The 21,952-nt window shown below is 43.2% G+C and overlaps 1 protein-coding gene across 3 annotated transcripts in view; it reads left to right on the top strand.

Moving 5' to 3' along the window:
* Window positions 1-21,952, top strand: part of ESRRB (estrogen related receptor beta) — a 140,032-nt gene that overhangs the window by 22,378 nt on the left and 95,702 nt on the right. Inside the window, exon 1 of one of the 3 annotated variants that reach the window (XM_034062352.1) lies at window positions 14,276-14,326. The exons of the other annotated variants lie outside the window; for them this stretch is intronic. Within the exon in view, the coding sequence (XP_033918243.1) occupies window positions 14,286-14,326 (41 nt within the window). The 5' untranslated portion in view covers window positions 14,276-14,285. Of the gene's footprint in view, window positions 1-14,275; window positions 14,327-21,952 lie in introns of those variants that run through there. 3 annotated transcript variants of the gene reach the window in all.

Below are 21,952 nucleotides of genomic sequence, written 5' to 3'. Positions count from 1 at the left end.
ATGTCTCTCAGTCTTATTCTGTCTCAACCATATCATCCTTTACCTACAGAAAAAGGCAAGTTTTCAAAGAAAAATACCCCATATATGAGTGCTTTTAAGAAACCATTTGATATTACTAATGGTATCACAACTTTCAAAACTGTTGTAATGTAGGGGTCATATGGCAGGTACAGGTATTTATGTACACCTGCTTGTGGTCAGTTTGAATTAAACTAACATTTTGGCATTTTTAACCCACATCAGCTCCTCATTCTGAGCTGTACAAATGTGTTAACACAAGGGAGGAGGCAGGACACATGTAGCTCAGATGGGAAGGATGGTGGGATCTCTTTCAGCAACAGAGGTGGATTAATAAGATCCTGCAGCCTATGTAGAGAGACTTAATTTTTCTGCAGTCTGATTTTTAAAAGTTACACACCTAAAAGAAACAAACAGGCAAGAACTATGTAGTTTTATGCTTTTTGAATGTAACATATGTATGTTATTTGTATGAAATTGAAAGAAAATCTAGAATTCTGTAGAGGGGAGGAAGAGATGCAATTCTTTCTATGGTAATTTTGAAATAAAAATAGTAAAATCTCTCAGAGAAAGAAATTCAATATATTCTAAAAGCCTTTGGGTTTCCGCATATGTGTGTGGCAGAATGTAGATATTTCTCCAGGAAGAATCACAGAATGGTAGAAAAGTTAGGGTTGGAAAGCGCCTTAAGATCATCTAGTTCCAACACCCCTGCCATGGGCAAGGACGCCTCACACTACACCATGTCGCCCACATCTCTGTCCAACTTGGCCTTGAGCACTGCCAGGGATGGAGCATTTACCACTTCTCTGGGCCACCTGTTGAGAATCTGGGGAAGAAATCCTAGCTTTGGTACTTCTACATTCATATTTTCCCAGCTTGCACAGGAATGGGTGTTAAGAATAATTACTTCAAGGAAGTTGTGCTCTGAAAGAGACTCACACACAAGGCCAGAGCTAGTGGCCTGTTGTTAGGGGTGTGAGAGTAAATCTGAGAAGGAATGGGATTTTTTCAGTCTTGCAGGATATTAGAACATTGGAATATCTCTTCCAATGTCTCCCCTGACCTGCCTGCTGTAATGCCATGAGAAGGCCACTTCCTTTCACTCCCCTTTGCTAGTTATTGCAGCTAGTCAAAATCAGACCTTGTGAATGGATGTAGTAATGAAGGCCATTCATCAGTCTCAAGTGCAGGTGGCCTGTATATTTATAATTTTACTATGAGCTTTATTCATTCTCATTAAATTAGAATTTGATTATCAAGAGAGAAATTGTAAGTGCTTTACCAAAGAATTCTAGAACCAGTTGGTAGATATATTGGATTGCTTGTACATTCACTATAGCTGTATCCCTAAAAAGAAAATACTTGGATTATGAAATCAAGGTAACAATGCTTCATGCATCAGAATTGCAGCTGCTGGAGTGAAATATATCCTTCTTTGTACTTTCTGTGAATAATTTGATTGTTTGTGATATGGACAGTCTAAGATTTATGGATATAGCTTCTCAGCTGGTGTAAACCAGTACAGCTGCGGTGAAAACAAACAAGTTCTGCCACTGTACACCATATTACAATTTGGCGCTCAGTGTAGTTTGGTAGATGTGTCCTTGCTTTTAAGTGGTCAGGTTTTGTAAATGCGACAGGTAACTACTGGGGTTTTAGTAACCTAAAACAACTCTAAACATGGTTTTAGCAGTAGGTTTTACTTTTCAGCTCTACCTACATGAGGGGAAGTATTCCCATCAGTTGAAGCGGAGCACAATGGAGAACTGAACGAGAGTATGGGTTAATGGTAGTGACAGGCAAGTCCAGTCTGAGCTGGCAGACCAAGGAGGAAAAGTGGGCAGGTTGCAAATGTTGGCCTTTATATGAGATTTGATTGTATTGTATGCAGGCAGGAGGCAATGAGGTAGTGTTCTTGTTTGGTACTGTTCTGGTAAGATTCACAGCTCTGGGCACTAGCGGTAAAAAAATGCAGAGGAAACTTGGAAGGTAGTAAGAGAAGAACAACAAAAATGATAACAGACCTAGAGGGATTGTTTTCATGAGGGAAGATCAAAAGACCTAAATATGTGGAGCTTGGCTAAGTGATGACTAAGAAGGGAACATGAAAACTACCTACAACTGTTTGAAGGATATAAACACTAGAAGTGAGCAAACAGTGGGGGAAAAACAGTCTGTGAATTTGAAAGTGGTTTTCAGTGTTCTGTAATTCCACCCTTTAGTGTTCTCTCTCTGTTAAGACTTGTGGTTTACTGAATACATTTTCAGGGAAGAGCACACTTGTATATTCAAATGCTTCAGTCTCTGTGAGGGAACTCTGAAGTGTAAATTCAAGCTTAAAATTTGAAGTTTGATTTAGCTTACATAAGTCAGGTAGTGTGTAGTACACTGGACTAATCAACACCATGCAAATTTTATGCATGGCAAGCCAAATATGTGGTTGAAAACTGTATTTTCAGTTTTAGCATGGTACTTGTGTGTTTCCCTGGTGGAATTAGTTAACTGAACAATGTAGGATAGATTCCAGCTGCTTTCTATCAGCTTTGCACAAAAAGGTGAGGCATTTGCTTTTGTTGACAGGCTGTAATTTATAAATGGTATGATTTGCAAGTTGATATGTTGGGGGAGGTGGGTTTTTTTTTTTTTTGACTTAAAAAGTGACTACAGCCCAAAAACAAGAGCATGCTATGTATAGAAGGGCTGCTGGTGCAGTTTTATGAAGTTGTCCAGATGTGCCTTTGCACTGCAAGGAAGATATTTTCTAATTTTTTTTCTGCACAATTCATGAGCTGGGAAAAGTGGATTTAGCTTCTGTGATCCTCCGGACAGTTAGAGCGGTTGAACTGAGAAGACATTTAAGGATGAGTTTAAGAAAATACTGTGTTAATGGTGACTTTTTCTCCTCCTGGAGGTCCAGTTGTCAGTTAAATCACTTGGGCAAAGCAATGGAAGCAGTTGCTGGGCAAAGCCTCAGGTGAACTGACTAATTTGGTAAGTCATTTTCAACTTCAGTGATTTGTGAATTCAGGTATCAAAATTCTGTGTTAATACTCATCAACAGGCTTTTCTAAGCACCTTTTTCTGTTAATGCAGGATTGATGCATGCTGCCCAGAGAATAACAAGAAATATATGGTTAGCTGTGTATATACACTCTTTAAGAAAATGCCTCTGGATAAAACTGTGTATATGTATGCACGCATGCGTCAACCCATACTGCACACAGAAACTACAGGCATTGACCTATGCAAACACACACCAAATTATCGCTTCCTATAAACAAATTAGCATGCTTTAAAAGGTGAAAAGCTCTATAAAATTGTCTGCCCCGTTGTTTATGGTGTGAATAGAGGATGCACTACATTACAGAGAAGCTCACATCTCTCTCTTCTCCCCCCCTCTCTAAATGGACGCGTGCTCCGTCCGTTTCACCATTGTTCCTGCCAGCCCGATCCCAGCAGGGGTTCCCTAATTAGCAATCTCTTCATTTCCAATCAAAGCACAAAGCGGCCCCAAAAGCCTCTCTTTATGAGGGAGCTGAGCGGTGGCTGGGGACGTGGAGTGGGATAATTGCCTTCGCCACTGGCAGCAGTAAGCAGCCTGGCTAATTCATTATTGTAATAACTTTGCTTGTCCTTGGGGAGGGGGGGGGCTAGGGTGAGAAGGACTGCGCCTGGCGGTGCTAGCTGAGGACAGGGGGAAGGGGGAATCCAGCCAGAATAGAGGTAGAAGATGGGAACAATTGGCAAGAAAGGAGAAACTATTCAAGTTTTTCCTGTCTGCCCCCCCCCTCCCCCCCCAATAATATGAGGTTGATGTTAATTTCTGGCATGGCAGCCAGGACTCCCTGAGCAAGACTGCTGAGGGCACCCCTCTGCTTTGCCCTTGTCATGTTCACAGAGAGGGACATCTGGAAAGGTATGTAACTTGTCCCCAGGATGGCTGGGGAGGCTGGGGCTTAGTGGATGAGGAAGACTGAGGGTTAGTCTCTCAGTCCAGGAAGGAAAAGTTGACACTCAAGCATTGCAATAAGGTTGAATGATTGAGCTGCCCACACCCAGCACTTTGTGGCTTTCAGCGATACACAAGAAGTCATCAGTCCTTGTGTGGAGATTGTGTACTGTATTTCTTCAGTGGAGCCAGGAGGTGGCAAATCCTGTGGCAGAGCTTTGTTCTTATCTATTGTCTCTTTAGAATATCTTTAAAAGTTTACCTGTCTTCATGTGGATGACTGTTTTGACTTTGCCGGAGCTCTGTTGACTTTCAGTAGCAACCAAGGCTCTGTGCTTGTGAGCTGACTGCTAGGCTGAGATACCAGCAACTGCTGGAGCTGCTAAAGTGAATAGGTGGTGATGGTGATTACTTCCTCTTACTTGAAGGGAAATGTCTGTGATGTGGCGCAGTGGGTTCATTAGGGTTTTGGTTTTGAAATGAGTATATGTTTAAAGTAGGTAAGGCCAGCCATATATTTCCAGATCCCTTGGTTTTCACATTGTTGTGGCAGGGTCTTGGCTGCTGTACCTGACTGTTAGGACAGCTCCTTTTCCAAATTCCTTTGAGCTGTTACTGCTATGTATGTTGATTGTGCTCGTCACTGTCATGGTTCATGTTTCTGCACTGAGATGGCTGCTAATGTAGCTATGCATTTTACTGTCATAGTTTTTTTCACTGAAAATTAGTATTTCTGACATAAAACTAAAGAAACAGTGACATCAAAGTGCAAGTGCCGAACATACAAATCTGTGTGTCGCAGGAGCAGTTTAACATTAAATTATGCCACTGTATTCATGAATACTTCATGCTGGAGTGATCTGTGCTGCACCTGTGTGGTATGGAGAGGCACATAGAGTAAATCCTGGGCCTGATGGCATTTCAATACTATGTAACGGATCCTTTGTTTCCCCAAGAGCTTAGCCACCTAAGATGCAAAATGCTTACTGGTAGTAGGTGTTTTGGGGTAGTGGGATGAACAATGGATTATTAATAGGTGTTTAGAGCAGAATTTATGGTTGATGTCCTGATACTTGTGACAAGTGCTGTTTTTCCAGCTGCCGTGTGCTAGTTGCTGTCTAGCAGGTTTTTCCTCCTCTATCTTCTCTACCTCTTGACCAGAGATTCAACCCCTTGGAGGCTGTGCTGCCAGCAGCCAAAGGAATGTGAGCTCAGTGAGCTAACAAGCAAGAGCAAATTTCCCCTGCCTGGTACTAATGTCTGTGCGGGGTCCACAGTGTTGATGTAGCAAGAGTCCCAAGAGAAAACATGTCTTCTGATTTTTATTTTCCCATCATCAGTGCTGTAGTCCTAGTTGTGTTGTGCTTCTTGTCGTCTAATGTAAATACTGTATAGAGGCCAATGAGTGTGTACACAATTGCTACTGTGAAGGATTTCCATCACTTACTGTGTGTTTTGTGCCATTTCTATGCTCCTGGACTTGCAGCAGTAACAGCACATAGGGTTGAGGTGAACTCATGTGGGTAACCCTGTCTGCTAGAAATGGAGATAACCCATTTGTATATTTGAGGGATTCTTCATCATGTGGTATATCCTACTCTTGTTGTATTTATCCCTCTAGCCCTTTGAGAACATTTTTAACTGTGGAAAGTGTAGTGACCTAGAGTTAGATCCATGCACTGGCTAGACTTTTGGAACAAATTGTTTCCTTTTCTTGTGTTTCCAACTGCTCAGGAATTAGGATCATCTTGAATCCTTTTCCTGTCAGTTCAAGAGGCAATGAATCTTAAAGACCTTTTGGTAGATAAACTGGGACAGGCAGTTCAAAGTTCAAAATTAAAGTAATCTGATATACAGCATGCTGGCATAAGGTTGATGGAATGCTTGGGTATGGGCAAGGGTGGATGGGCTGGAGTAACACTGAGCAGTTTAGTCTTGACTTCACTTTTAGTCTGAGACCCTAAATAGTTGCATTGTTAGCAATTGCTTGAGGAGAGTTAAGAAATTGTGGCAATGGGCATGAGAAGGAATATTAATGATCCAATTTCCAGCTGGGTTCCACTCGAAGGCTTCGCTGGGTGATGTGCATTTTTAATCATAACAAACCAGAATGAGAAGGAGTTGTTTGCAGCAAGGCAGGCCTGTGTATGAAATCACAGGGTGTGACACCATCTCAGACCTCTGCCTGCTGCTCAGGAGCAATTGCACAAGGCTGCTGTGCTTGAATACCACCATTCAAGCTAGGTTGGGCTGTGGCCATAGCAAAGCCTGGATTACTGCTAGAAGTGGATCCAGGTAGGGCTATCTAGTAACTGTCTTGAATAGCCTGAAGATCTTGACCAGAGGAAATCACTGAATTTGACTGGAGCTTTGGATCAAAACTGGCCTTGATTCAGAAAGAGCTAGAAATAAAATTTCTAGATGTTAGAGAGCATAGTGCTGTAGCCATGCTGAATTTCCTGATAGCTAGTTTTTGCCATCTTGATGGTTTCTGTGGTAGTCTTCTCACTTGTTTGTGTTTCTGGGACATGATTTCTCTGACTTTCAAGGATACAGTCTGGCTAAGTGATGTGCTTAACAACAAGACTGCATTGATCTTTTCAGTTTTAGAGACACAGCTTTTGAGAGAATTTGGGAGAACCCAGAGGTTTTCTTTACCCTCTGAGGTGCTTTGCATTCTGAACATTCACCCACAGAGAACTTTGCTGTACTTCCTTGGGAGCCCATCATTAAGTTGTTCAAATAGCCAGTAGGAGTTGCTTTTGAGGGACATGGAGCCCCTTTTGCCTGGGGCCAAGTGTTCTGTGATCATTTAGTAGTGAGACATGTAGCTCTGTGCTTGATACCTATTTGAGAAATTCCAGCTCTGTACCCTAACTTACCTCAGGACAGGTCCCTCTTTACTTGCCCTTCATTCTGTTTTTGGTGACTGTGTAACTGCTTTGTCTGTAGGGTTAAATTGCTAATAGTCACAACAGTGTTTTAGTCCAACAGTTGTCTAGTGTATATGAGAATATGATGCAGAAACACAGCCTTTTTGTGGCAGGGATGTCTAATACATCTCTGTGGCAGAAAAAGCAGCAGCTTACCTTTATCAATACAGGACTTAGAGTGCACACTAAGCAGGACAGGAATTCCATCTAGCAGAGGGCAGGGGTGCCACAGATTCTTACTATAATGCAGGAGTTATGGGAGGAAGAAATACTTTTCTCTCATCCCCTCAAGTGTATATTAAGGCCAGAAGCATGTACTGACTTCCCTCTTGGAGTTCTCGGGAGCTGTTTAGTTGCTCCCCTACACGTTAGTGCTAACCAAAACTAGGGAAAAGGGCTGAATTACTGCATGCCTTCCCTTTGTAGCATCATGTTTTGTGTATCTAGCAGAGGAAAGGTGGCTAGTGTTTGATATCCCAGTACTCTTGCTCGTTATTTTCAAGTAAACAAGGTGAGGTATCTGGAAGAAGCATGAGAAAACTCTTGTCCTGGTTTTTATCCCATTAAGCTGGGTACTAACATTTTCTGGGATGGTCTGTGCTGATGCAGCTGTCTGTATTGTGCAGGCTGGGGTTAGACCATTGCTGCAGAAAGATGGGATGCTTTCTATTGGAGAAGTTTGTGAAAGAACAGACACCTGCAAAATCAGAGCCAGCTGGGCCACTAGTGTCTGCCCCAGCTCCTGTCTGTCACAGTGCCAGGGGAGATGCCAGCAGCTTAAAGAGTTCTGTGTAGGAATGAAAGTTACATGATTTATGCAAGAGCTGTTTCACCTGATGAAGGGAATTCGGTTAAGTGGCTGGGGAGGAAATGGGGAGGGGATAGGAAGAGTTGCCTTTCGACATCCACAGGAGATGCTGCCTCTGGCATAAGTGTCATGGTGGAGGACATAGTGAGGGTTTTGTACATGTTGTGTTCATGCAGCAAGTCTGGCCCAAGAGAGTTACCTTCCACTTGGCAAAGCTGTCTCACAGCTGCCGCTTGACACCCAAGCAGCTAATATGCCTCCTCCACAAAAGGCTTTGGTTTGAAATGTTGAAAACTGCGATTTTGTGTGTGCATCTGTGTGTGTGAAGGGTTGGAGATTGAATGGGCAGTGGTCCCCTCCTCGTGGGGGGAGGGGACTGTCAAATGGATATAGCTTGCTGTGATTTTACAAATGCTTTTTGGGGAAGATGGATATAATTTGCTGAGATAGGTGTTTGTTGCCCAGGCAAAACTCCCAGTGCATTTACAGCAGTTCTACATGGTTTCTGTGTCTGTGGTAGGTACGTGTGTGTGCATGTACATGCTTGTGTATGCCTTTATTTCCATGCTCTGGCTGCCTGCCTCTGATTTAAGGGCAGGTTTTATTCCCCAGCTGCCTCAGGGCTCCTCTTTTCTGATTGCATTAAAGTCTCTGTAATTCTCCCTTCATTAATGATTGGCATATTTTTACCTCTCACTAAAGGAGCTTGGAGGCAACTCCCGTGGGGCCCTGCTCGCCAAATGAAACAATTTCATCCTGCTCCAGAAACGCATTAAAAAGGGTTTGTCAGGATCTTATCACTAGTTAGGGAAAGCTAATCAAATTACTTCTATTTATTAGCTGCCGCAGCAATGTGTCATTCCATCAAGTACAGGTACTGGGATGGGCAGGAACTGCATAGAAAGCTCTGTGCATCCACCCCTGCTGCCTTGCTCTGTACAACAGCATCTCTTGCCAAGGGAGGCCACAGGGCCATGAGAGGCTGTGAGCTTCCTAGCATCAGTACTTCTGCCATCATTCCCAGCAGGACCTTCCTTCTGCTGCCACTCTTCTCTTGTCTTTTCCAGGGGACTCTCCAAAATCCCTTTGCAGTAGCACTCCTAAGCTTTAACCATTGAGTCCATTGCTTCTGCATTTGGTTGATCACTTCTTGCTGTTACTGATTATATTTTACTATGGACTGTTTGTTTTGAGATGGTTTGGGGTTTTTGGCAAATTTAACTCAGTGTTAAACCAGTCCAGGAATTATTTATTACTTGGTTTCTCTTTGGGCCTGGGTTGACAAAGCGAGTATTCTGTCAGGATTATAACAACTTGGAAAATAATAAACAATAATAAATATAGGGGGTTTTGTTTTATGAGACTTTTGGGAGACATTTTTCAAGCTTTTTTTTTTTGGGGGGGGGGAGGGTGGTTGTGGTTTTGGTTGTTTTGTTTTAAATGATCTGGAAAAGTAATTAAAATTGGTGAAGTGGGAAAGAAGACAACTGACTATTGAATAAACTGCATATGAAGGACCTAGCTGGGACTCTGAAAAGAGCACCAACAGTTGCGGGGCTGGTGCTGATTATATGAGCAGTAGTGGTTTGTGAAGCAGGAGGTGTGAGCTCAGGCAGATCACTCTTTCATTGATTCCACACATGGAACATGCATTTCTCTCATACACATACAGAATGCACTTGTATTTGCAACCATGTACGTGCTCCCATTCCTGTACATAATCCTAAATCCCAGGGTGACTTTGCCTCCTGTGGGCTTGCTCAAAAGGGATATGGAGGCAGGTGTTTGAGATGCACTTTCAAATTTTAAATGGCATAGTAGATCACCTTCCATCTCTATTTCATCTTGAAACTAAGAACAGTGACATCTCTGGTGCTTGGGATAAACATGAGTTTGCCAGTGAAAATGGGCTTATTTCCATGTAAAGCTGATCTCACATTAGAAAAAAACACAGGAATATTTAGTGGATGTATTTGCATGAAATTGAGTGTGTCTAAATATAGTTATGGTGATTCATGATGATGTAAACTTTTGCTGTTTCATTTTGTGCATACTGAAGATTTTACCTTAGCACAAAATCCTGGGAAAGCAGTGAAAAACGCACTGTTCCTGTGAATGAGTGTCAATGAAAATACAACAGTATGCACATTGCATGTGTTGTTAGTTTCATTTAGAGAAGGTTTGTGCTGGTTCTCAGCATTTTGCAGTGTATGTACACACAGGCGTGCTCTGTGTTTGCACAGAAATTATGGAGCAGTTAGAGGTTTGACAGTATTCTGGCACTACAAGCAATGATTTCAGGAGCTTGGGTTGGTGGGGGACGGGCAAGTGCCCCAGATATCATAATTTTATAAATTCACGGTGCAGTGTGAGTGGCTGCCAAGCTGCAGGGGCCTGGGGTGCTGTTCCTGGGAGCAGCAATGTAGCAGGACTTGTGGGGGAGTCCAGTCCCATCAGTCCCATGCAGTGAGCCACCCAGACCCATCAGTCCCATGCAGTGAGCCACGCTCCAGCATTCTCATTATCCACATAGTTCAAAAGGCAGTTCTGAGTGGTCTGTCATGTCCCACAAAAGGTTGTATCGATTGGTCTTTCAGGGTATTTCCCGGGGTCCTTTATATCTCTGCCTTGTCATCAGTAATGAAGAGGCCTAGAGCAGGGAGAGTCAGCAGACTTCCAGCTGCTGGGATTTCTTCATCTTCTCATCAGGATTTTAATTAGACACGTCCAAGAGGGCAGCACTGTGTGAGGGCAGGAGGGAGCTTTATCAAGCAGGCCACTTCTTTAATTACTGTTTACTGACAGATAACAAGGGAGGGGAGGTGGGAGCAGGGATAGTTGTAGGGGAAAGAAGGAAAAGGACGTCAGTCCCCAGAGCGTGCGTTCAGCAAAGGCAGCCTTTGCTAAGGATTGAGCAGAAATTTTCCCCCCCTCCCCACCCTGCCATACTGTTTACCTATTGCCAGAGTGAGAAAGGCTCCCCTTGCCCCTTTCCTAGGGGGCAGAAGGTAAATCGATCTGAAAGGTGTTAAGTGGTAAGGGCCAGAGACACAAGGAATGAAAACTGTAAGTCTGTTTAGAGAGAAATGAGAGAACTGTCTCCTCTAAGCTTCCAGGATGCTCAGCTGAGCTGTCCTGTGCTGTCCCTGCCTTGGGCAGCCCTGTAGGTTTTCTGACACTGCACAGTAGGAAGCAAAATTATTTCCTTTTCCTTCTGTCTGGAATTGGCAGCCCTCCCCTCTCCAGCTGCCACCATTGTGGTTTTGTCAAAAAGAAACCTTCTTTTCTATGTGTCCTCAGCATTGGCAGTGTGAGAGTGGTCTGCTCTGTGGCTGCTGCTGTCAAGACTTTTCCCCTGCTCCCCCATGGGCCAGCTCTCCACCTGAATCATATCTTCACCCATCCCTCCTCTGCCTGGCCTCAGAATCCACATCTTCCAGCTTTTAACTCATTCGCCTTAAGGTGGTTTGGGGCACTGTTTGTAACGAAACTGCTGTGTCCTGCTGGATCACAGCCCTGTTTTTCATTTTGTGGAGCTGCATCCTGATTGGTTTGTTGTCACAGGGGAATGCTGTTCACAGTCCCTACCAATCCAAGTGGTTGGGTCAGACTGCAATGGTGAATCACTGCTCTGTGGCTCAACGAGGTGTCTGGGACATGGGATAATATCTGCAGTAGAGTGCAACAGTTGGTTTCCACATGGGCTGTCCTTTGGCAAACTGAGCTCAGCAGCCTGTCGCTCTCCAGAAACTTGCTCTGATCTTCATGATTCTTCATGATCTTCATAATCATCTCTGATTTTGGCTGTGTTGAAGTCTGGTGCTTCCAAAATACTGTTGCTATCCCAGTATGGAAGACAGCCTGTGGCAGAGCTTGTTTTCCCCTTGGTGCCAACAGAATCCAACTGCTCTGAGCAAAACAAGATCTGGAGGATGCGCATGGAATCACCAAGGACTTGGTAATTGGACTGTTGTTCTTTCATTTTGCTACGCAGTAGTGAGCAGATTATAGAGCCCACACGTTATAGATTTCCTGTCATCCTTCATGAATCAAACTCCACTGTCTTATTTACTGTTGGCCAAGGCCTGTGAATAACATCACCAAGGGATATGCTCTCAAGCAGTTGTGCAAATACACAGTCCGCAATTGCATGTGCGTTTGAGCTGCCAGTACACCTCCTCCCATCACAACACTTATGGTAGAAAAGGACCCTCTGTTTCCTATCTGCACAGAATGGCCCCTGGCTTCCCTGAGAGCTCACTGTAACACTGGAGGCAAATCTGTATTATCCAAATAATGTTAAGTCCTGTATTTTTAACTTTATGACATTTCTAGTTACAACTCCAGCCATTCTGTACACACTCATACCTACCCACACCAAGGATGTGAACTTCCAGTTTCCTGACAGCTGTTTCATATGAACTCTGGCAGGTCTTTGTTGCAGGTCAGTAGAAGAGATAGGTTTGTGCTCAAGGTACAGTACTGGAAGTCAGGATCATAGACACAACTCTCAGGTTCATCAAGGACAGCTAAGAAATTTTGCTGCTCTAGCTAGTAGTATACTGAATGTAATATATGATAGCCTTAATTTATCAAAAGGTATTTTCTCAAGTTTCCCAAAATTTCAGCTCAAGATCTTGAAAGAGTGGGAAATGGAATCCAGCTGGAGATTTGCCTCAGTGAAGAACTGACACTTGTTTATTTATTTTATTTTTGATAATTGTAGTGAGGCATTAGGGACATGTTACTACTGACTCCCTTGGAGTCCCCTTGGAAGTGAAGTTTGCTTGTTATTTATCACAAGCCAGCCTGCTAGTTGCAACTTTGTTCTTTATTGTAGGTGTTCATACGAAATCTGTGGCCTTCCATCTGCTGAACTTGGAGGCCCACAAATGAAGTTAGAGAGATTTGAGTGCTAATTGATTTCTGTTAGGCAGGTTAATGTTTCTGTGTGGAAATCTAAATATTAGGCAAGGTCTGGGGGATGTGTCTTCAAATAGTAAGCCATTTTGTTCTGGAGGAAGTGATTAAGCCATTTGCTACGTCTGTTGTTGATAGAACTGGAAGTAAATGGGCTTTCGTTGTAATGTGGGATATTTCAGTTTGATGTTACGAACTTCTATTAGCAGTGATATGGTAGCATTAAAACAGACTTTCTGAGATGTGCTGAAAGATTTTCAGAATAGGCTAGAAGAAAAATGTCAAAAAAAATGCTGCTATAGCTGATCCTCTTTTGGGATGTAGTGATGCACCAACCACCTGACCTGGTCCTAGCCCTCTTTTCTGTGACTCTGTGAAATGTTAAGATGTATATGATCATGCATCCAGTTGATGCAAACTTGAGAGGGGTGCAGGTGCATGCATCAGATAAGCACTGGCATCTATAAGCTACCAGGAGAGTGTTCAAAGGAGTACAAGCACTGCACTTTCCTTGAAAGGCCTGATATCCAAATGCTAATGTACCCAACCATAGTAAGTCTTGAAAAGAGATGGCAGTAGCAGCTTTTTTGCTTAACCAAGTTCCTTAATTTTTGTCTTCATTTTCTCTGCCATGTACAATGGTCTAGTAGCACCATCATTTTTTACTAGTGCTTCCTGTGAAGTTTGGTTCCAGTTGTTCATACCACTGCCAAGCTTTAATCATTGCTGTGAATATTTTGTATGCTTTTGATAGACTTGTTTTGTGTAAATATTCATCAAAACCAACTTTTTTTTTAAAAAAAGTAGAGAGTATGCCATATTCTTGAATTATGCCCATCTTCCATTTAATAACAAATCAAGAAGATTTCTCTTTCAAAGCTCTAAATCAGCTTGTGTTCTGGAGCCAGGCTGCAGGGACAGAAGGGGCTGTGCTACAGCAGAGATAGTGTCAATAAGTGGGGCAACCAAACAGTAAAGAAAAGTCAATGGGAGGTGGGCAAAAAAGTGAAGAGGGGGAAGCAGATAGTTACAAACAGCTGTTGAACAAGGAGGCTGGACTGTGGAGTGTGGGAGAATGGTGCCTGGAGGAGTGAGATAAGAGCAAAGGAAAAGGTTGGGGTGAGAAGGTAAAGGCAGTGAAGAGAAGGAAGTAGGCTGTATTGGTCTGGAGAGAAGAGAGCAAGAGGCATGACTTGGATTGAATTGTTGGTAGAGCCTCTGTATTGTTATTCCTCAACTGTCACTGGTGTCTGAAATTCACCCAGTGTTTCATGCTCCTTGTGTTAATCTTTACAAAGGAGGTTAAGTTACCCTTGCAGCCATTTACTCCACTACTCTGGTTGTAGTGGTCCATGTGATAAATTCATCTCTTCTGATAATCCACCAAAGCATCCTTGTGATACATCATGAGAGAGTTTGTTCACTGTAAAAGAAACAAAAACCCTGTGAAAATGGTACTTTGAAGGGTGCTTATACAAGAATTGGAAACTGGGGAAAGACCAGTTATCCTCTGTGTGCACTTCTGTCTAGCCAACTGAGTGTCTTACACAACTCTATGTTTTAGCTGTGTCACTGTGTACTGTTTCTTCCACAGGACCCCTGCCTCATTCACTGCATACGATGGACATGCTCTGAGACAAATCAGAGTTGCACAATGAGAAAGACCACCTGTAGGACCCCTGCCTCTTTTGTCAGGTGTGTACTGAGCGAGACAAAGGGAGTGCAGAAGAGAAAGGGAAGCTTTTATAGCTGAAGCAGTGAAACTCTAATCTGCCAATTTACTTTTTTTTCTATGATCATTTCTGTATGATAGGTTTCAGGGTTCTTAAAGCAGCTGTTATGCCAGTAGTTGTTTAATTGTGTGTTCCTTATTTTATAGGGGACCTTTTAGATCCCAAAGGACCTGCTTTACAGAACCACTGAGTGCATACAGCTGCAAATGAATAGGAATCCACTGAACCCAAAGTTCTATACAAGCACAGATCACTCAGGCTTCTGGTGTCTCAGAATGGTCACCCAGAATTGGCAAATGACTTTTAATACAGTCTTCAGTCATTCACCTGTAAAATGGGAATAAAAATACCCCCTCCTCTCATAGAGGAATGTGAAAATAAATGATCTTGGCCTGGTGAAGCTCTTGGACAATGTAATGATAAGCCCATAGAAAAACACATAAGGAAATGAATAAATCTGTAGAGTCAGGTTTGAATAATATGTGGTAAATAAGGCCTGGGGCCACACAGTGAACAATGAACAGAAACCAGCATCTCAACTAGCTGTTCATTACATGGGAACAATCCCTTCTAAGTGCAGTGTGAGATGGGGTACTGTGGAAAAATATGATCATGTAATTAAGGGCTAGAAAATAATGCATATGTATATGAGAGCTAAGAGTATTTCTCACAAGTAAACATAACTGTGGCATTTCCTAATTCTTGACTTCATTTGTAGTCTGTCCTACTTAACATACAGGTTTTTTGTCTTTGTTTCACGGGTCCTGTCATGCTTCGCAGATTAATCTGCTGTAAGATGGTGTTGTCCCAGCCTCTCCATTTGGATTAAGTGTTGCCATTTCATGTAGTTGCAGATCAGCTAATTGCAAGTAGTCAAAACCTGCTCATCTTATATATTCCAGAAGTTGTAATCTCCACTGAAGTGCAGATTGCTGTGAGTGAGAGAGGCAGATCTGACCCTGAATTTGCCATCATGAGCAGAATTGGTGCCTGGATGTTGCTGTTCATAACAATGAAGGAACTGGGGATATTTGAGAACTTTCAACCTGCTAGCAGTAATTAAAACAATAAAAAACACAGTAATTTTCCCATACAGCAATATGCAAGAGAGGAGAATGTCACTAGGGCTACAAAATGACTTTAAAAGTCTTTGCTGTAAATGGGTGGAGGAAGAATGGCAAAGTTTAAACTCTAGCAAACGTATGCAGAAATTTAGTGGTCAAAATATCTAATTCTAAATAACCTGTCGTGGTTTAAACCCAACCACAGAGCTCATTGACTCGCTCCCCCCCTTTCTCCCCCAACTCCTGGAGAGCTGGGGAGAAGAATCCAAAGAATGTAACTTTCACGGGTTGAGATAAGAACAGTTTAATAACTAAGGTATAACACAAATCACTACTGCCGTAACTATAATAATAATAATGATAAAGAAAATATCAAGGGAAGAGAATACGACACCTCAGCACCTGCCGACCCATAACTCACCCCACCCTGCCTGACCGAGCACTGACCGATCCCTCTACCAGTCCCCGGAGCCTAGCCCTTCCGGCTAACTCTTGGTTACATCCTGGGCATGACGTGCTATGGTATGGAATACCTCTTTGGCTAGCCTGGGTCAGGTGTCCTGTCTCTGCTTCCTCCCAGCCTCCCCTCCTCCCTGGCAGAGCATGAGATCAGAAAGTCCTTGGCCAGAGTAAACATTTGAGCAGTAACTAAAACCGTAAGTGCTATCAGCACCGTTCCCAGCCTGAAAGTCAAAACACAGTGCTGCACCAGCTACCAAGAAGGAGAAAACATGACTGCTACTGCTGAAGCCAGGACATAACCACATTTTTGACGACTGATTATGTGCATGTTTAGGAATAAATGTATAATGAGTGTAGTGGTAATGGAGTAGTGTTAAAACCCATCAAGTTGAAAAGTTGAAAATGGTGCTGGGATGGTGAGGGTGCAAATGCTGTTTAACCTTCCCAAAGCATACCTGGTATTTTCTATAATTCCAAGGGAGAATGTTATGAATAGCTCAAGAAGTGGAGCTGTGACACATACCCCTGACATATTGTTTGTAGGAAGTAGAATTGTCTGTTGCAAATGTCTAAGAAACATACTATAAAATATTTTCATCTTATATTTTCCCCTTCTCTTCGCCATTCACAGTCTCAAATATGAGGAGTATTAATTGGCCTATTTAGACAGTATAATGTGGTGCTTCCCTCAAGGATGACTGTTGGCCAGTTGATGACTAGGAAAGCATCGGCTCCCACATTTGCTGCAGATAATGGTTCATTCTGGAAATTAAGTAATCCAAACCTATTGAACACATTTTAACCTGTGTAAAAGACTAAGTGTCCTTTGTTCAGTGGTTTAATTGCTCAATTTAACATTTTCTTCAGACAAACGTATTGCATGGTTTAAAGAGGACAGAAGAAAAAGTAATGCCAGGGTACCCAAGAGCAGGAACTCTGACAAAAATCCCTGTGGGCAAGGCCTGGCACTACTGGCCAAAGGAGAGAGGAAGGAGCAATTAAAAATATACAACAATCTGTTCGTGTTCAGACAGCAAGATGCAGCACTTGTGCTGGGTGGCAGCCATCAATGAGAGCTGGTTTCCCCATGGGATATGCAGACCTGGACTATCAAAGTAAGCTGGGGCTGGGACAAACAGATGTTATGCCAGACACGTCAGCAGAGCTAGTCTGTTTTGCATAGGCGCCTGATCTTACTTGGCATGCTTTAAACTCATTCTTTTCTGAATCTCAGGGTGCAATATAACTATTATGATTTAATCCTAACTGATCTGTTCTCCACATGTGATGTAACTCTGGGGTATTACTTCTAACCTATACAAACGGGAAGCTGAGGCACAAGGTGGTGTGTTGCCAGGTGCACAGCTCCTGAGTGTGCAGCCTCAGTTGCATGGCTCTGCTTCCCTTTGATGACAGAGGCTGTGGGGGCACTGCATTACCAAAGTGAATGGTCTTTCCCTACAGGTGTCTTATTGACAGGTAGTGTTAGTGCCACAAAACTGATGTTTTGAAAACACCATACTGAGGCATCTCTGCACAACAGGCACTCTACTCTCTGGAAAAGTGTGTTAGGACAGAGTGGGGAAAAATTAACGTGAACATATGGGCTAGTGGCCCCCACACTGCTGTGTCAGTGCAGCAGTAGGTCAGGCCTTGGCATGACAAAAACTGCTTGTGATCCTAATTGTGCTCAGGGGCAGACAAGTCAGAGTCTTGCTCTTTACATACAGGCCTGGAAAATGGAAAAATGTTTATTTGCTGCTCTCAATACACAATGTAGGAGAAAAGAATAAAAATTATTTAATCTCCGATGTGAGAAATATCACCTGACTGAGCATGATGCAGAGGACAAATGGGTTAGAGGGCCTTACCTTGCCCAGCCAGAAGGGATGAGGAAACATTGGTGAGGCACAAGATCAGATTTGTTAATTATTTATTATTCATTTTCTGATTTTCCCCTTGCTCAGATTCCACGATTGCTGGAAATTAAAGCTCCTCTACCTGTCTGGGTGCATCTGTGACATTGACTCCGTCTTTGAGATGGGGAGCACCCTCTAGTGGTTAAGGATAAACTGACATTTCCTGGGATTGGCACCCATCATAATCGCAAACTGCCAGTTAAACTGGGCGGGAGTCAGTGCTGGCTCTGTCAGTGCTGGAATGGGTGTTTGAGGTGTAAACGCTGTCGCTAACTTTCTAACCCAGGGATTCTAGTTGACCTCATGAGAAGCCTTTTTGCCGTGTGAAAAGCGTGCAAGGTGTGTATGTTCTCCTTCCCCTGCTGTTGGGCAAAAACTCTCATTAAGCCCCTTCTTGCTTTCTTCTGGTGAGAAGGCAAGTAAACTTCAGTTTGCTTTATTAATTCTCAGCGGACATAACATCCGACCCTGCCTCCTTTCTTGGGGACTGCTGTTCCCTGCCTCTGCTCCTACTCTTTTCTCACAAACGTACTAGTCTTGCACCCAGAGCTCTCCCCAGTTCAGCTATGGCTGATTGCTCTGCCTAGATGCTAAAGCCAGCACAGTACAGTCCCTTGCAGGGGCCACAGCAATTCATCTCAGGTTTCCCTTCTCCTTCCCTAAGTGGATTAACAGGCTGAGGGGATCGTCTCTGCCTGCCTGACTCAATCTTCATTAGCTAACATGTTTTGCCAGCCTCAGTCATATCCTGGTCTGCCGAGCTGTTTGACATGAGTGGATTCTGGCCCCAGCCTCCCAACAAAGGCTGCTGCGTCTTCCAAGAGGGTTTTCTTGTTAACAGGGCTCTGTGGGCTGCCACGGGTGGTAGGGATGTAGGGCAGGAGTGCTACAAGATGTGCATCCTTGCTCTGTGCAGTGTTTACTTTATAGTAACTAATCTGCATCACCTGCTGGCTGAAAGACCTGCACCCCTAAGTAATGTGTATGCTGTATGAGTGTCAGAAAATGTCAGAAAACCCACAGGTGGGTTTTTTTCCCCCTTACGGTTTCCAGTTAAGGGAGGATCCTGAGTGTATTGGTATGTCCCTGAAACTTCAGTTAGTTGGCTGTCACTTTTGGATGCCTTTTCCTGGCTACTTGTTGCTAGTCAATTTGAATACAGTATTTCCTAACAAGCTGTGTGCAAGCAACTGACCCTAATTCCTCATCCCTTTCTCCCTGCTACTGTGTGGTAGTCATTAATGGCTGTCGTACCCTTGCACAGGCAGTCATTTTTTTACAAGTGCTGCTGTTTTCTCAGTCCAGAGCAGACCTTTTCTACACAAGGAAGGTGTGCAGTTCAAGTACTACCTGTTTTAAAATAATCTATTTAAACTATTGAAAATTCAGACTGTGGATGCTCTCCTGCCAGTTTGAGGATGCTTCATTTTTGCTCATTAGCTGTCTAAACAGATTTAGTTTCAATACTAATTAGTGCCTTTTGCACTAGCTTCAGTTAATCTATTTCAAATTGTACCTTGAATTATATACTGCAGCAACATTCTCATGCAAAGAAAGCCTTGAGGAGAGGAGGTGAACACTGGGCATCACTAGTATCAAATGCCATTGGGGAACACCTATGATTGCAGCAGTACAAAGGCATTAGGTATCTGTGCAGAGACCTGAACTTGCCTTCATGGGAAAAAGAAGCCTCCTGGCTGTCAAATGCATGTAAATAGGTGCAGGTAAAGCACTTGTATTTCTGCAAAACTGACACTGTGAAAGCACAGAACATGATACAGAAATTATTGTGACTGAAAAATCTCAATGGGAAGTGATTCACAAGGAAGCAAATGTTCTCTGTATGTTTTTGTAACTTGACCATTGCGGTGGGGGAAGTTGGTGTGCCAGTCTCTGAAAGCAAGGTCGCCTGGCTGGGAACAGAATCAAAATGGATTTTTTTTTTTCTTTTGGCAAGTTGGAAGGGAAATAAAAAAGGCAAATGAGCATGAAGGGGTAAAGGACACTGCAGACTTCAGAGGATTTTAGAACCTAAAGCATTGTATTTAACAAATTAACGGATGAATTGAATTTCCCAAACACTGTGTCTTAAAGCACACAATGATTAACCCAGCACTTATAAATTAGCACTCTATTTGGTTTGTCCCTGCAAGGTCCTATACCTGGGTTGGAGCAATCCCAGGCACACCTACAGGTTGGGCAGAGAAGAGATTCAGAGAAACCCTGGGGAGAAGGACTTGGGGGGTGTTATGGAGACCTTATAGCAGCCTTCCAGTATCTGAAGGGGGGCTATAAGGATGCTGGGGAGGGACTATTCATTAGGGACTGTAGTGACAGGACAAGGGGTAATGGGTTAAAACTTAAACAGGGGAAGTTTAGACTGGATATAAGGAGGAAGTTCTTTACTGTTAGGGTGGTGAGACACTGGAATGGGTTGCCCAGGGAGGTTGTGAATTCTCCATCCATGGCGGTGTTCAAGGCCAGGTTGGACAAAGCCTTGGGTGACATAGTTTAGTGTGAGGTTTCCCTGCTCATGGCAGGGGGGTTGGAACTAGATGATCTTGAGGTCCTTTCCAACCCTAACTACTCTATGATTCTGTGATTTTTCAAGCCACAAGTCAATGGGTCAAAGCAGAACAGCTCCCCAGAGAGCCATGAGTTTTCTGTGTTCTATTTCCCTGGGGGATTCAGCCCCCTCTGGAGCAGTCACCTGCCAGCGCTAAGTAGTTACCAGTGTTTAATAACTCTTCACATAGTGGGAAACAAAGGTTAAACAAACTCTAAAAATGTAACTTGTCTCTGAATGGGCAGCAAAGGAAGGTTCCTTTGAGAGACCAAATAAGACCTTTGTTTGGAGGAACATAGAGTGGGAGAACAAACCTGTTCTCATATATTTACAAGTAGCAGAAATCACTTTGTTACGTGTGATGAGGAGCAGACTAAGGAGGCAGTAGTCTTAAGTTAAGGCTCACGGAAACACTCGTGGTTAGACTTTGTGCCTTTTTGATATTAAGGCTATTGTGGATCACTAATCTTGACAAAGATGATACTTTTTGTTCTTCAGTCCTGTCCTTTTCAAAGGTTTCCCAAAGCACTTTATACATTAATGAGTTATTTTGCTGCCACAACTGGTTTTGCAGTAGCTTTAATGGCACAAAACAGCATACTGATATGAGACCAGAGATGAGGAAGAATTGCTGGGGAGTAATGCAAGATATACAGACAGAGATAGAACAGGAATAAACTGAGAATGTTGAATGAGATGTATTTAAAGCAGTAGTCTGCTGTCTGCTCCTGCCCTTTTCATCTCAATCTCTGGCATCTCATCAGTAATGAATTGCAGGGAGACACAAATTGACACAATGCAACCTGTACCACTCACATTATCTGTTCAGCCTCCATCAGTGACCCTTTTGCAATGCTACTCTTCTGCAGCATCTTCCAGTAACAAATTCTAGTGGTGGTTGTTAGTTTTCAAGTTCCCTTGTGTGGCCCTCTGACCAGAGCCAGAACAAGAGGGTAGATGCCAGATCTGTCTGTCTCTGAGACTGTTTTTTAGCTGGTGGTGAAGGGTCAACTCTGAATACTGAATGGAACACTGTGATTTTAGGGAATAACTCCTCTTTATCCTCCAGTTTGAGGAAAAATGAGAAATATCTTGAAAAGACATTCTTCATACAGTATCAAGAATTCCGTATTTCCATGCTGACTTTTAAAATTCACATACTTCCTCCTGTTTAATCTTTCCCTCCCCCTTAAATTTAGGATGTTTGGATGAGGTTTGGATAAAGACTAGACTGGTGTGCTTTCTGTGCAGTTAGGATCTGCATGTAACTTCAGGGTTGCTTTATCAGCTGTGGACTGGATTGAGAATGTCTGTTGGGAGTTTCAGGTCTTGGTTTTCTTGTTGGAGGTCCTTCCATCAGGCAGGTCTGTTAAATGCTTGCTGAGTCCCTAGAGACACCTGATCTGTGTTTAAAGGGAAGCAGCTGAACCACAAGAAGAGAGAAACTGCTGTGTACTCAAGCACATTTGCTCTGGAGGGATCTTACTGTAAGCTGTGCAAAGCTTGCATGGCAACTTGGGAGCCGTGGGCTCTCTGTGTGCTCTATCCCAGCAGAGACCTGTGTGATGCTCCTAGCT

This window comes from Melopsittacus undulatus, chromosome 4 (genome assembly GCF_012275295.1).
Source record: "Melopsittacus undulatus isolate bMelUnd1 chromosome 4, bMelUnd1.mat.Z, whole genome shotgun sequence".
Lineage (NCBI taxonomy): Eukaryota > Metazoa > Chordata > Aves > Psittaciformes > Psittaculidae > Melopsittacus > Melopsittacus undulatus.
Note: the sequence above shows the minus strand (reverse complement) of the source record. Positions and strands in the feature narration are given on the sequence as shown.